Source organism: Pongo pygmaeus, chromosome 2 (genome assembly GCF_028885625.2).
Source record: "Pongo pygmaeus isolate AG05252 chromosome 2, NHGRI_mPonPyg2-v2.0_pri, whole genome shotgun sequence".
Taxonomy (NCBI): Eukaryota; Metazoa; Chordata; class Mammalia; order Primates; family Hominidae; genus Pongo; species Pongo pygmaeus.
Window position 1 is genome coordinate 41,268,604 of NC_085930.1, and position 13,934 is coordinate 41,282,537.

Below are 13,934 nucleotides of genomic sequence, written 5' to 3' on the forward strand. Positions count from 1 at the left end.
TATTCTGTGGCATGCCAGAGGTTATCACTACCCTATTTACCACAAAAGATGGGTTACTTGTTGTCTCATTGGTAAACCATGCATCTACACAGTCCCGTTCAAACTAACCTTATTTTAAAATGCCTTTCAGATATAATGGAGGACTGCTAGAATTTCATAAAAGCTTACAAGAAATTGGAGACAAAAATGACCATTGGTTTGACATAGATCCTACAGAAGATGAAGATTTACCTACAACTTTTAAAGTAAGAAATTATTTAAGAGTAACATTTTATTTATAACTAATCAGAATAACCAACTATATCATATTCTTACAGCAAGCATGTTCTTTTATTGGCACATAACTTTTTATATAAGAAACAACTTTTATTGCATTACCTAGTGCAGAACGTGTGATTCAACAAGGAGGGAGAAGTGAGGTGGCAGTGTTAACATTTTCAAATAACGAGAAGATCAATAGTGATACTAGGCCAGTACCCTGCATGGTTAGAGTCAAATGTAGCTGCTAACTTTTTTTTCCTAATTCTCTTTACCATTATTTTGCTGTTGATTTAAATTATAAAGTACTAACTGCTTAGTTCAGAAAACATGGAAAATATAAAAATGCCCAAAGATAAAGATGAAATTCATCTATATTTCTTCTTTAAATGGAGAAACCATTGTTAGCATTTTTTATTTATATCTGTCCAGACACACACACACACACACACACACACACGTATAAACACTAATAGCCTTTATTTTGTGATTTTAAGTTGTAATGTTGTGTACACTTATTTGTACTCGGAAATATATAGTATTTTTTATTTCTCAGTCTTTATTATACAATGCAATTTTGTCATAATGTATTATATAGCTTTGCTGTAATTTGCTCAACTAATTCCCTGCTAAGTTTATTCTAAATATTTCCAGTTTTTCCTTCTTATATGAAGTGATCTTTGCATATTTCTCATGTCGTTTCATTAGAATAAATTTCTAAAGGTGGAATTGTGGAGCAAGTGTTCACACAATTATAAAGTTGTATGTCTCCATATTTTCTCTCAGAAAATTGTACCACTCTATATTCTTCAAATAGTGTGAGACTTTTCATTTTCCCACACCTTCTGGGTATTCTTTACCTTTTGGGTAATTTTTAACCCACCTGATAAGCCATTTGGGTCTTTTTGATTTGTTTAATATGAACATAGCTAAACCAGGTTTCTCTTGGTTAAGTTTGAATGACATATCTTTTTCAAAACTTTAAAAAACTTTAAATCTTTCTTGATCTTTATGTTTTACCTGACTTTAAGGCCAAAAGCATTACTCAAAATAAAGAGAGACATTTTATTAAAATATAAAATTCAGTTATCCAGGAAGATATAATAACTCAAATTTGTATATACCTAGTAATATAGCTTCAAAATATATGGGACAAAAATTGACAGAATTGGAAGGAGAAATATTTTTAAAGCCCCAATCACAATAGAATATTTTAATATACTTCTTTTTTTTTTCTTTTTTATTATTATTATTATTATTATTATTATTATTATTATACTTTAGGCTCTATGGTACATGTGCACACGTGCAGGTAAGTTACATATGTATACATGTGCCATGCTGGTGCGCTGCACCCACCAACTCGTCATCTAGCATTAGGTATATCTCCCAATGCTATCCCTCCCCCCTCCCCCCACCCCACAACAGTCCCCGGATATACTTCTTTCAGTAATCAATAGAACATGCAGACAGCTTTTGGCATTGTCGGTAATCATATGACTTTTAATTTTGACTTGCTAAAGTAATAATTTTATGCATTTTAAAAATACTAAATTTTCATCCCTACTTTACAAAGCAGTCCCTTACTTGATCTTGGTTGTTTTACTCTTTTTCTTCCTCTTTTCAAAGTATTTTGCTTTCTTTATTATCTAACTTTTTTAAGTGAATTTTTATTTTATACACAGTAATATATATATTCAGTTTGTCGAATAATCTTTAAAGACTTAAAATAAGAGTTTCTGTTTTGTTATCTCTAACTGAAATTCTGCTTCCTACAGGCATTCTTCCAACTTTCTAGACATTTTTCTTTGATGTTTACCTATTTTTCAAAAGAAATACTGCTATTTAAAACATATCTCCAGGTTTTTCTCTTTTGACTTTTCACTATGAAAAATGAGAATTTAGCTTGCTTATACATCCCCTACACACACACACACACACACACACACACAGACACACACACACACACTCTCTCTCTCTTTCACTCTCTCTCTCTTTCTCCTATCCTACCGGTAGTATAAGTTTTTTTAAGCTGGCCTCAGGATTTCCCTTCACTCTCATCCTGGGAATTTTCCTCAACTTTCTTCTACGTGGAATCCTCTGTTTCTCAGAACTCAAGTTTTCCTTCCTAGGGTTGCTTCCTTCTTTTGGTGGTGCAACTCCTCTATCCTCTAGCAGCTTCCCATAAAAGAGAGCTTGCATGGGAGGTAAATTTTTTGAGACCTTTCAAGTATCAAAATAATTTGTCCTTTGTATACTCTGTTCATATCTTGCCTGAGGATAGAATAATTTTTCTTTTCGGAGACAGGTTCTTGCTCTGTCACCCTGGGTGGAGTGCAGTGGCATGATCATAGTTCACTGCAGCCTCAACCTCCTGTGCTCAAACAGTTCTTTTCCTTCAGCCTCCCAAGTAGCTGGGACTACAGGCACATGCCACTGCACTTGGCTAATTTTTTTTAAAAAATTCTTTTTTTTTTTTTTTTTTTTTTTTTTTAGTAAAGACAGTCTCAGTATGTTGCCCAGGCTGCTCTCAAACTCCTGGGCTCAAGTGATCCTCCCACTTTGGACTCTAATTTTTTAAAAGCATTTTTCTGTTATCTTTTAACTTCTAATATTACTTTTAAGAAACTTGATTTCATTCTGATTTTTAAACTTTTGTATTTGACCTGTTTTATTTTCTTCTTTCTGGGAATTGTTAAGGATATTTTCTGTATCACCAGTGTTCTGAACTTGTGTTTTGTTTCTGGGACATTTTCTTGTTTTATATATTTCATAATATTTTCTTAATGTTCTCTTTTTCTTTGTGAAATACTTATTATTCAGATGCCTTGTAGACTAGACTGAGTCTCTAATTTTCTTATTTCTCAAGATACTTTTTTCTACTGTCTGGGAAATTTTCTCAACTTTGTCCTCCTGCATTGAGCTGATATTTGTGAAATAATTTCTAGAGGCTTATTTATCATGTATACCTTCAATATATTAGCAGTAATACTATTTGAAATTTTGTAACACTATCCCTCTAAAGGATAAGTATGAAGGACCTTATCTAATCATTTAACTTATACCTGATTACATGATTCACCTGTATTTAATCAGCATTTCATTCATTGTTAGGTGTTTTATTCTATTTTATTTTATTTTTTAGAGATAGAGTCTCATTCTGTCACCCAGGCTGCAGTGAAATGGTGCTACCATAGCTCACTGCAGCTTTGAACTCCTGGGCTCAAGCAGTCTTCCTGCCTTGACCTCCCAAAGCACCATGATTACAGGCATGAGCCACCACTTCTTGCCATTTAATCAGCATTTTAAAATAAGAAATTATATTCTGATTTGTAACTAAAGACATTGAAAACATATTTCTCTACTGTACTTTTGCCCATTATAGCAGTGAATGGCATATTGCACTACCACAGTGGTTCCACTGCCAATGCAGTGACCTAAGGGTTGCTTCCAGCCAAGATTGTCTTGGACACCAGCGATTTATTGTCTCTCTGTGTGTATGTATTAGAGCAAATAATTCTTGATAGGAATATGCCAGGTGTTATGCTATGAGTTAGGTGATAAAGAGATGTATGGCTTCAGACATACACTTCTCTCCATTCTCCATGTTTATATCATTCATTAAGAAATCCAGTACTTCTAATTTAGGACCTTCCTATACATTGTTTACTTTGAATTAGGGAAATGTTTTATTACTATTAAAAATATATATATACAAGTACTTCAAAAAGGGATATGATATCGACATATTACCAAGGTAAAACATGGGTAGTCTTAATTGTGGTGTTAATTTATTATTAATAATTCATGAGAATTCTTTGTTTTTAAAATCTAGGATCTTCTTAATAATTTTATCAAGACAACTGAAAGCAATATAATGAAGCAGACAATTTGTAGTTACCTAGATTGTGAACGATCTTGTGAAGCTGACATTTTGAAGAACACCAGTTATAAGGTACTGTAATTGTCAATTAACAGTATTTTTAAAAAGTAATTGAAAATTATATATAACTATATAAAAATTATAAAAATTATGTATAAAATATTTTAAAAGAGCATTTAGTTTAATTACAATGGTAAAGCAGTTGAAAAGTTATTTTACTATCTTTGAGAACTTGGATTCAGAGTGATCAGGAATTATTTATATTCTGTGAGTCAATAAAAGAATAAATTGGTTTTGCTAAGGTTTTTGTAACCATTCACGTGCATCTGAAGTTATAAGTATTATTCCTGCAGTCAGTCATATAGTGAAAATGATCTAAAAAATCCTTTACTTTATAGTTAGAATTGTTAGAGGTTAAGAATGGTGGTAGCATTTTACTAAGGAGAAAGGCTGTCACTCCTCAGGAATGATACTGCTAAATAAGTGATCATTTTCTCTTCTATGGGCCTTGGCAGGGGGAAAAAGTAACCAGCCTTGATTTGAAGAAATTTAGCTATCAGAATACTTCTGATAGATCTATCTCTCTGGATCTATCAGAATACTTCTGATAGATCTATCACTCTGGATCTATCAGAATACTTCTGATAGATCGATCTCTCTGGATCTATCAGAATAAGACTTTGTGAAATCACAAGATAGGATGAGACGATGTGCAAATCAGACAATACTTCTAAAAAAATAACTGAAATCTTAATTGCGAGGCATGATGTGTACAGCCAATCCGATAGGTGGGGAGAAGGAGAAGACCAAGATCTATTCAATAGAATAAGACAGGGATTGAAAAGTGAGCCTGGTGAGATGTAGTGCTCAGGGTCAGGCTTGTTCAGTATTGGTTTAAGTGACATGGTGATATGGTTCTAAGGTTTCTCAAGAATGCTTTAGGGTTCTAATCAAATGAACAACAGCATGTAGCAGCAGGAATACCTAGGCACACAATTTAATTTTTGTCATCAAAGCAAAAATTTTAAAAAGCAAGGTTGTAGTTTCCAGGCAGGGTACGGTGGGAAAGACAAGCAATCTATACCCTTGGATAATGCAGTAGCTCAGGAGCTGTCACCAAGGCAGCAAATCTGAGTTTTCATTATTGGTAACAGAGGGGATTCAGGCAGTAATGGTGTGGAGCTGGGGATGGAGGAAGAGAAATATGAAAATGGAGATGAAGATGGGTAGGTAGCATGTTCCTCTATAGACATCACTCACTGGGTTTCTGATATTTTGTTGTACGTAGAATATGGAAAATATATTAACTTTTTCAAATTATTGACCTTTTTTTTACTGTCCTAATTTTCCTATCTTTAGTGATGTAAAAATGACTTGTAAAGTTATTTGGTGATCTCTGAGTTCTGTTGATAAATTTTGAATGCCATGTAAAATCTAATTATAGAATAATTTTTAAAGTGACTTAATATAATTTTTTTATTTATACAAGTATCACCATGTCCTTATTGATAACTTTTATTTTTTTCCAGGGATTTTTTCAGTTAATGTGCAGTAAAAGTTGCTGTGTTTATTTCCATAAAATTTGCTGGAAAAAGTTCAAGAATTTAAAGTATCCAGGTGAAAATGATCAGGTATTATATTTGTTCTTAAAACTACAACAGCATTTCTTCCTCTACCCTTTCCTCTTTTGTTCTCTTCCCCATCGTTTCTTCCTGTTTGTAACTTCCCTCCTTCTTTTTACTTCCTCCTTTTTTTCTTTTTCTTTTACTTCCTTCTTTGTTCTTTCCCAATTCTCTCTGATGCTTATCTCCCTACCACTTTTCATTCATTGTCATCATTTATTAAACAGCTCTTTGTAGATGATACACTACTAGTTGGTTTGCTTAGTGGTTTCTATCAATTTGTTCCCTTCCTTTTAGAAATGTATACTCTTAAGAATAGAAATATTGTTGCATATATGCACATAGGATCATAGAATAGAATTTCTTAGTGAAAACACAGAAAGCATAATTATACAGTTTTAAGGATTTCCATTTTAGAGGTGAAGAACAAGGACAAATTTCATAGTCTTCAAAAATATATTTGGAACTTTTAATATTTATATTTAGTTATAATAGTTACACATCATATATAGTTATAGATAATATATAATTATATAACATAATATATGGTTATACATTATATATTAGTTATATAAGTTATAATTATATATAACTATATAACTATATAATTATATATAACTATATAACTATATAATTATATATAACTATATAACTATATAATTATATAACTATAATTATATAAGTTATAATTATAACTATTATATAATATATAACATATAACTGTTATAATTATTAACTATTATAATATATAACATATAATAGAGTTGTTTGCCACTAATATTAAAGTGGAAATACAAAGCCCAATTCTGAATTAATTACTCTTTAGTGAGCTGATGACTGTAAGTTGGGTCTATAATGTTTGGTTCCATAGTGTTTACATTCTACAAACAACAGAAAACCTGTTTAAAGCAATTGTGGTGTAGTAGAAAGTGTATTGAATATGGAGTTGGGAGATCTGGGTTCAAGTCCAGACAGAGCCATTTACTAGTTTTATTATATTAGACTGGTAACTTAATTGCTCAGAGACTAATTTTTTAAGCTCTAAAGTAAGGATAAGATAAACCTATTTCATAGGGTTTTTGTAAGAATTAACAGATAAAACAGATGAACTCATATTATAAACTGTAAAAACAATTGTATAAAGATTTACTTATTCATTTTTAAGTGGTATATACTTTACAATTTCCTTGATTGTAGGGGCAATTAATATTACTGAATTTTAGAAAGAGAAGTAAAAGAAAAATAAGTAATTTAACCAAAAGAAATAGCAGACCAGAACTAGAGAAAGAATGTAACATTTTTATTCTTTCCTTTTCCCTAGAATCCTCACATATCTGATAGAAATTCAGTAATCCTCTTTACACATACTTAATTAGTACATTTTACTTGAAGTTGCTTTCTCTGGAGCAGCAAATGCATTTTAGTCTGTAATACAGCTAAAAATACTTGAAGATTTTGAAGTAGAGTGAAATCATACATTTTAAATAGGATATCCATTGATTTATGAAATGGACCATCTTTTAACAGCTACATGTCAGATATTCACATCTTCCAGTTTACTGTCTAGCAACATTTGCTTCTAACTACATTTATTTAAATATAATCAGGTTTGCACATCAGTGATTTTTTCTGTTTTTATTTTTTTCTATTAATAAATTTAGAGTTTTAGTGGGAAAAAATGTTTGAAGGAAGGATGTACAGGTGACATGGTAAGGATGCTGCAATGTGATGTACCTGGAATTGTTAAAATTTTGGTGAGTATCTTGTTTTGTCCTTTTTTTTTTTCTTGCTTTCCTTCCTTGGAAAAATATTTTTGACTTGAAACAGACCTGGGAATCATCATAATTAGATTCCAGCCATATTGCCTTTGATAGTGACTGAGCTCTTGAACCTTTTTATTACCATGATTTATACAATGTTTAAGTGGTCCTTAAGAACAGTAAAAATTTAAGAATAAAGAGAAAGACACAAAAAGAGAAACAAAGACAAAATATGCCATAAGTATACCAATAAGGAAAGTATCGTGAACTAAGGATAATTTATCTAATCCTTTGACACCTAAGGTTAAAAATAATTTTAGACTTTCTGAACCTCTTTTAGTCTGTAAATATCCTCCTATGAAGGTATCTACAGAACATCACATATAGTACCTGTTACATAAAATGCACTCAGATGATATCCATTTTACGTTTTAATTAATGAAATATCTTGTTGAATTTTTAGTTTATAACTAAATAGACCAAATTATGACTAGAAATGTATCTTATTTCTTTATTGTAAAATGTGCTATTTTTGTATTTCAGATTTGGCATTTAAATCCTATAGTGATGTAAAGTAGAACTGCTTTTTTAAGGTCAACTCTAGTTCATTTTTTTGATCAGGATTATTTATTACTTACCTTGTTATTCATGTTTTGTTTGTTTTATATTCACTGTGGCTTCATTCTCATTGTATGTTTCAAATGTTAAGCTAAGAAATAACATTAAACATTTTGAAAATTGAACTACTTTAGGGCTATTTTTTTCCCTATTACTTGCAGTTTGAAGTTGTGAGAAAGGATGAATATATAACCATTGAAAATTTAGGAGCAAGGTAAGCTTAAAATAAATTACTCTGTTACCTTTTTTGGAATATGCATATATTTTTTGGTTGCTTAATTCTTCTGTGTTTCTGTCACCTAATGGAGCTGCATTAAATTTTAAGGTAGTATTAAGGTATGTGAAAAAATCATATTTAATTGCCATTTGTTTCCCTGTCACCACTTATTGTAGACATTTACATTCTAAAGCGGAGATGGAGAAATTATGTGAATACTTTCCCATTAAATATGAAAATAATCCTTTTCTTTAAACAAACGTATTTTTCTTAAAGTTAGTTTGTTATGAAATAAAGACTTTTCTATCTTTCAAAACTTATCCAAACCACTAAGCTTGTCTTGCAATTAGAATCTTCCTGTTTCTTACATGAGAAAACTGTATTGCAGAGTAATATATTTGATAAGCCTAGAATTAATAGTGGTATTATAGAGTGTTGCTACTAAAGTTAGAAGTTTCAATATAAAAGTTCTCCCAATCAATTGATTCTCTTTTTCTTCTGTTTAACGTGTATAAATGCCATTTTTCAATCTAGTAGGGACATTGCATTGACATCTAAAGCATCAGTTTTCCCTTATTAGTTAATGAAGCCCAAATCTTTATATCTAGCACAAATCTCTCTCCTAAAAGCTTGACCTTATATACCTACCTGCATACTGAATATCTCCATTTTTATTTTTCAAAAATATTTATAATTCAGCATGTCCAAAACTGGACTCCTGATCTTTCTTTCTAACACTGCTTTATGAGTTTTTAAAAAGTCCTATCAATTTAGGTTTTTTTTTTTTTGTTTTTTTTTGTTTTTTTTTTTTGAGATGGAGTCTCACTCTGTTGCCCAGGCTGGAGTGCAGTGGCGTGATCTCGGCTCACTGCAAGCTCCGCCTCCCGGGTCCACACCATTCTCCTGCCTCAGCCTCCCGAGTAGCTGGGACTACAAGTGCCCGCCACCATGCCCGGCTAATTTTTTTTGTATTTTTAGTAAAGATGGGGTTTCACCATATTAGCCAGGATGGTCTCAATCTCGTGACCTTGTGATCCGCCTGCCTCGGCCTCCCAAATTGCTGGGATTACAGACGTGAGGCCGGCCAATTTAGTTTTTAAAATATAAATTTCTTCCTATTTCTACCCTATCTCTACCACTTCACTAAACTAAATGAGGATATCATTATTTCTCGTTTGAAATTCTCAAACAGCTTCTTAAAATTTTGTCTTTAGCCTTTCCTTTATCCAGTCTGTTGTTTTCATAACCATCAATAGAACTTTTCTGACATAAAAATTGGAATATATCACTTCTGTTCATGAAGATCTTTCAGAAGCTTCTCATTGCTCTTAAAATTAAGTTCAGATTCTTTAGCTTGGCTCTTCACTTAACCTTGTACACAGCCGAACTCATTCGTGCCATCTCTTGTCACTGTACTCTTAACCATATATGTACCAACTATACAGAGCTTCTTTTGGTTTCTTCAGTGTGCCATCTCAAGAAACCTCCCAAGTTATTGCATTGAAGTTTATCTAGTTTACTATTTGACCTCCAAGCTTTGCTTAGACTACTCTGCTCCTTTGTCTAGTTAAAGCTTTCGAAAAGCCTTACTTAGGTTACAGTAGATGTTCTATCATGTATTTCCTCTGTTTCTATCAAAACATTTACTAATGTTTATTACACTTTCTTGGCTGTCTTCTCCATTTGAGTGTAACCTCCATGAGGGCAAGAACTTTATCTTGTTTTCTAGTATGTTCCCAGCACATAGCATAATATCTGGCACATAGCTAGGCCACAATAAATACAAAGTAGAGATTCTGGATTCCATTATTCCCCAATGGGCAATGTTACTTTTATTTTGACAGGCCACTAATTGGCTAGATGTGAACTTTGAACACTTTCTTGGGTGGTGGATCCGGTCTCAGTCCAGATCTTTTGGCCTTAGTTGAGCTGCTTTTAGTCTGTTCTACACATGTGGTTCAGTGTTTAGTCAGAGACGCTGTGGGAAAGAATTTGGGGATCTCTTTTCTGATTACTTTCCCTTATAGGATTCCCCCATTCTGTTAGTAGTCATGGTTCCATTTCAGTTTTCTGGTTTCTTCAGCCTAAGAGACCTTTTCTCTGTAGCGATGTCACCTTTCTCATTCCTAATGTTGGCAATTTGTGTCTTTTTTTTTGATCATTCTGGATAGAAGTTTATCAATTTTGTTGATCTTTTCAAAGAATCAGCTTTTAATTTTATTGATTTTTCTATAATATTTTTGTTGTAAATTTCATTGATGTTTGCTCTTTGTAATTTCCTTACTTTTGTTTGCTTTAGGTTTAATTTGCTTTGATTTTTCTTAAGGTGAAAGTTTTGATCATTGATTCGAAACCTTTGTTCTTTATAAACTGATTTTACATTAAGCATTGCTTTAGCTGTCCCATGTGTTTTGATGTGTAGAAATTTATTATTACTATTTTCATTGTATTTTAAATGTTTTCTAGTTTTGTGTGTGTGTGTATGTTTTAACCATGGGCTCTTTAGGAGTATTTGTTTAATTGCCAAATATTTGGGAATATTTCAGCTATTTTTCCAGATATATTCACTTTTAGTTTAATTCCTTTGCAGTAATTTATTTTATGATCATATTACTGTATATCTTGCACTTGCATTTGTAAATAATCTGTCTTCTGATCTTGAATGAAATAGTCTATACATTAGATGAAATTAGTTTACAGCTCTGTTTCAGCATTCTATGTCATTTTTGATTATTTACTTTTTCTATCAGTTACTCAGGGAATGTTGAAGTATACTATTCTTTTTTTTTGTCTACTGTCTAATTGTATATCTAGAAACTCTTATTAAATGCTACACACACATCTAGGATTGTTACCTTTTTTTTTTTTTTTTTTTACAATTTGACTCCTTTATTCTTCTTTAACATCCTTTTTTTTTTTTTTTTTGAGACAGAGTCTCGCCCTGTCACCCAGGTTGGAGTGCAGTGGCGCGATCTCCGCTCACTGCAACCTCCGCCTCCCAGGTTCAAGCGATTCTCCTGCCTCAGCCTCCTGAGTAGCTGAGACTACAGGTGCACACCGCCACGCCCAGCTAATTTTTGTATTTTTAGTAGAGACAGGGTTTCACCACATTGGCTAGGATGGTCTCCATTTCCTGACCTCGTGATCCACCCTCTTTGGCCTCCCAAAGTGCTGGGATTACAGGCATGAGCCACCACGCCTGACCTTAACATCTCTTTTTAACCCTGATAATATTCTTGCCTTAAGTGTTTTTTGTCTGATATTAATATAGCTACTCCAGCTTTCTTTTGATTAGTGTTTGCATGGTATATCCTTTTGCATCCATTTACTTCAACCTATGTATTTCTTTGTAGGTGGCATAGGTCTTTCTTCTTTTATATATACAATATGACAATCTCTGCCTTTAAATTGTTTTTTTTTATTCCATTTGTATTTTCTTTACTAATTTATATGGTTGGAAATCTACTGTCTTCCTTGTTGTTTTCAATTTTCCCTATCTGTCTTTATTGTTTATTTTCTGGTTTGGTTTATTAGTTTTACCCTTTTTTAGTGGTTGCTTAAGGACTTACAATACATATTTTTAACTTGTCAAAGTTTATTTTAAAATAATATACCACAGCATGTATAGTGTAAGAACCTTGCAATAATAGATTTCCATTTCTTCCCTCTTTTGTGCTATTGTTTTCATATGTTTTACTTCTACTTACTTTATAAATTACATAATATATTGTTACTTATAAGTGTAGTTTAATTTTTTCTGTTTTGAACATTATATATGGAAACATTTGTTTTATGCATTTTAAAATCATGTTTAGTGTGATTCCATTCTTACTGTTACAGTTGTAGTGTTTTTCATTTTTATTGCTCTAATTTTATATTATTGCTTCACTAATTTAATCATTCTCCCATTAACAGATGTTTATTTCTAGGTCCTGGCTATAACAATAGTTTTGCAGTGAACACTCTTGTACATGTCGCTAGGTCAATATGAGCAGAAAATTTTCCAGAATGTATACCTAAAAGTAGAATTGCTAGGCCACCTGTGTATATCTATAACTTTACTAGCTTTTGCCAAATTGTTTTCCAGAGTGGTTTTACAAATGTACACTCCCCACCAACAGTATGAGAGATACCTTTTACTCAGTATCTTCCCCAATAACTTCATATTGTCAGAGTTTTACATTTTTTCAATGTAATGTGCAACTAACAGTGTTATAGTGGTACTGGAGATAAAATCAGTTAACAATAACAACCACCACCAAAATCCCTTTCCTCATTAAGCTTACATTGTAGCATTGTTGTCCAATATTTTTCTGTTTTGTTTTCTGTGGTTCATTTCAAAGCCAAGCCATCTGTTTAATGGCAGCATTTACCTAGTGCTTAGTCTAGTTAATACATTTTGCTACTTTATTTTTTATTTTTCTGATTATTTGTATTGATATTCTACTAGCATCCTTATTGTTTTTAATCAGTAGGTGTTCAATGAGTTGGGTTTTCTTGGAATAGTTATTACCAAAAATATTATATGGTGAAGAGAGGGCCAGGGAGGACTTCCAGGTTTGCTGTTTTTTTGTTTGTTTGCTTGCTTTTTTTGTCTTACAATGCAAAGCTTTCTTTCCTTTTTTTTCTGCTACCACACAGCCTTTTTGCAAGGAAGTTTGTAATGTGATAGTTTTAGTATGAAATCTGGCAATACTGCTTACTTGATAATTCCAATGAAAGTGACAGTGTAGGGTTTTAATTGTTGGTGAGCTCTATCTGTTCATTATTTTTTCTCCTTCTTGAATTATTTCTAGGAGAAGATGAAAATACTCACTTAGCCATGCTCATACTAGAAATCTTGACTGACTTTGGCATTATTTTATTTCCACTATAACTTAATTTTTTTCCATTTGCAGTTATAAAAAGTTGATATCTCTGAAAATAACTGATACTGATATAAGACCGAAGATCAGTTTAAAATTTAATACAAAAGGTATTATTTTATTTTTATATGCCTTCTGTTGAAAAGTATGTTAAAATTTTTGACTTCTCTGTCAACTTTCATGCCATTAACAACCATGTCTTTACTGTGTTTGTCATTCACTGAGCTTAGGTTTATACTAGCAAGCAGCACTCAGTGTAGGCTGGAAATCACAGACAGGAAGATCAGCAGATGTATGGATCTCACATTACCTTGACATCCTATAGAGAGGCATCCTAGGTCTGGTGCATAGCTGTGACTATACTGTGGGATTGTGTTCCAGCAGAGGTTTTCTACCAACCATTCCTTCCCTTGCTGCATTTATTCTTAATAGAGCAAGCATTAGAGTACCCTTACATGAAAGGAATGAACATTTTGAGTTTGAGGCCAAGTAATCTAAACTAAGGTGCCAGCTTTTTAGGAGTGTGCTAGGAAATGTCCTGCCCAGAACCTGGAGACCTTAATTAAGGGACCCTGGGCCCATGGAAGAATAGTTTGGTGGCAGTCCAGCCAACTTTTTATTTGGTAACCCAAAGAAAGCTCCCTGTGTCATTAACTTTTTAACTTGCCTCCACAATGTATGTCAAGTATTTCAAGCAAAAACGTTAATTTA

At 32.4% G+C, this 13,934-nt stretch overlaps 1 protein-coding gene across 10 annotated transcripts in view; it reads left to right on the top strand.

Annotated features, from left to right (window-relative positions):
• DZIP3 (DAZ interacting zinc finger protein 3) overlaps nucleotides 1–13,934 on the top strand; it is a 103,250-nt gene that overhangs the window by 39,636 nt on the left and 49,680 nt on the right. For all 10 annotated transcript variants that reach the window (XR_010125673.1, XM_054483606.2, XM_054483607.2 and 7 more), the window contains 6 exons: nucleotides 131–245; nucleotides 4,094–4,213; nucleotides 5,671–5,772; nucleotides 7,425–7,517; nucleotides 8,303–8,355; nucleotides 13,257–13,333. Coding sequence is in view for 9 of the 10 variants with exons in the window: in XM_054483606.2 (XP_054339581.1) it covers nucleotides 131–245; nucleotides 4,094–4,213; nucleotides 5,671–5,772; nucleotides 7,425–7,517; nucleotides 8,303–8,355; nucleotides 13,257–13,333 (560 nt within the window). In the remaining variant the exon portion in view is untranslated. The remainder of the gene's footprint in view (nucleotides 1–130; nucleotides 246–4,093; nucleotides 4,214–5,670; nucleotides 5,773–7,424; nucleotides 7,518–8,302; nucleotides 8,356–13,256; nucleotides 13,334–13,934) is intronic.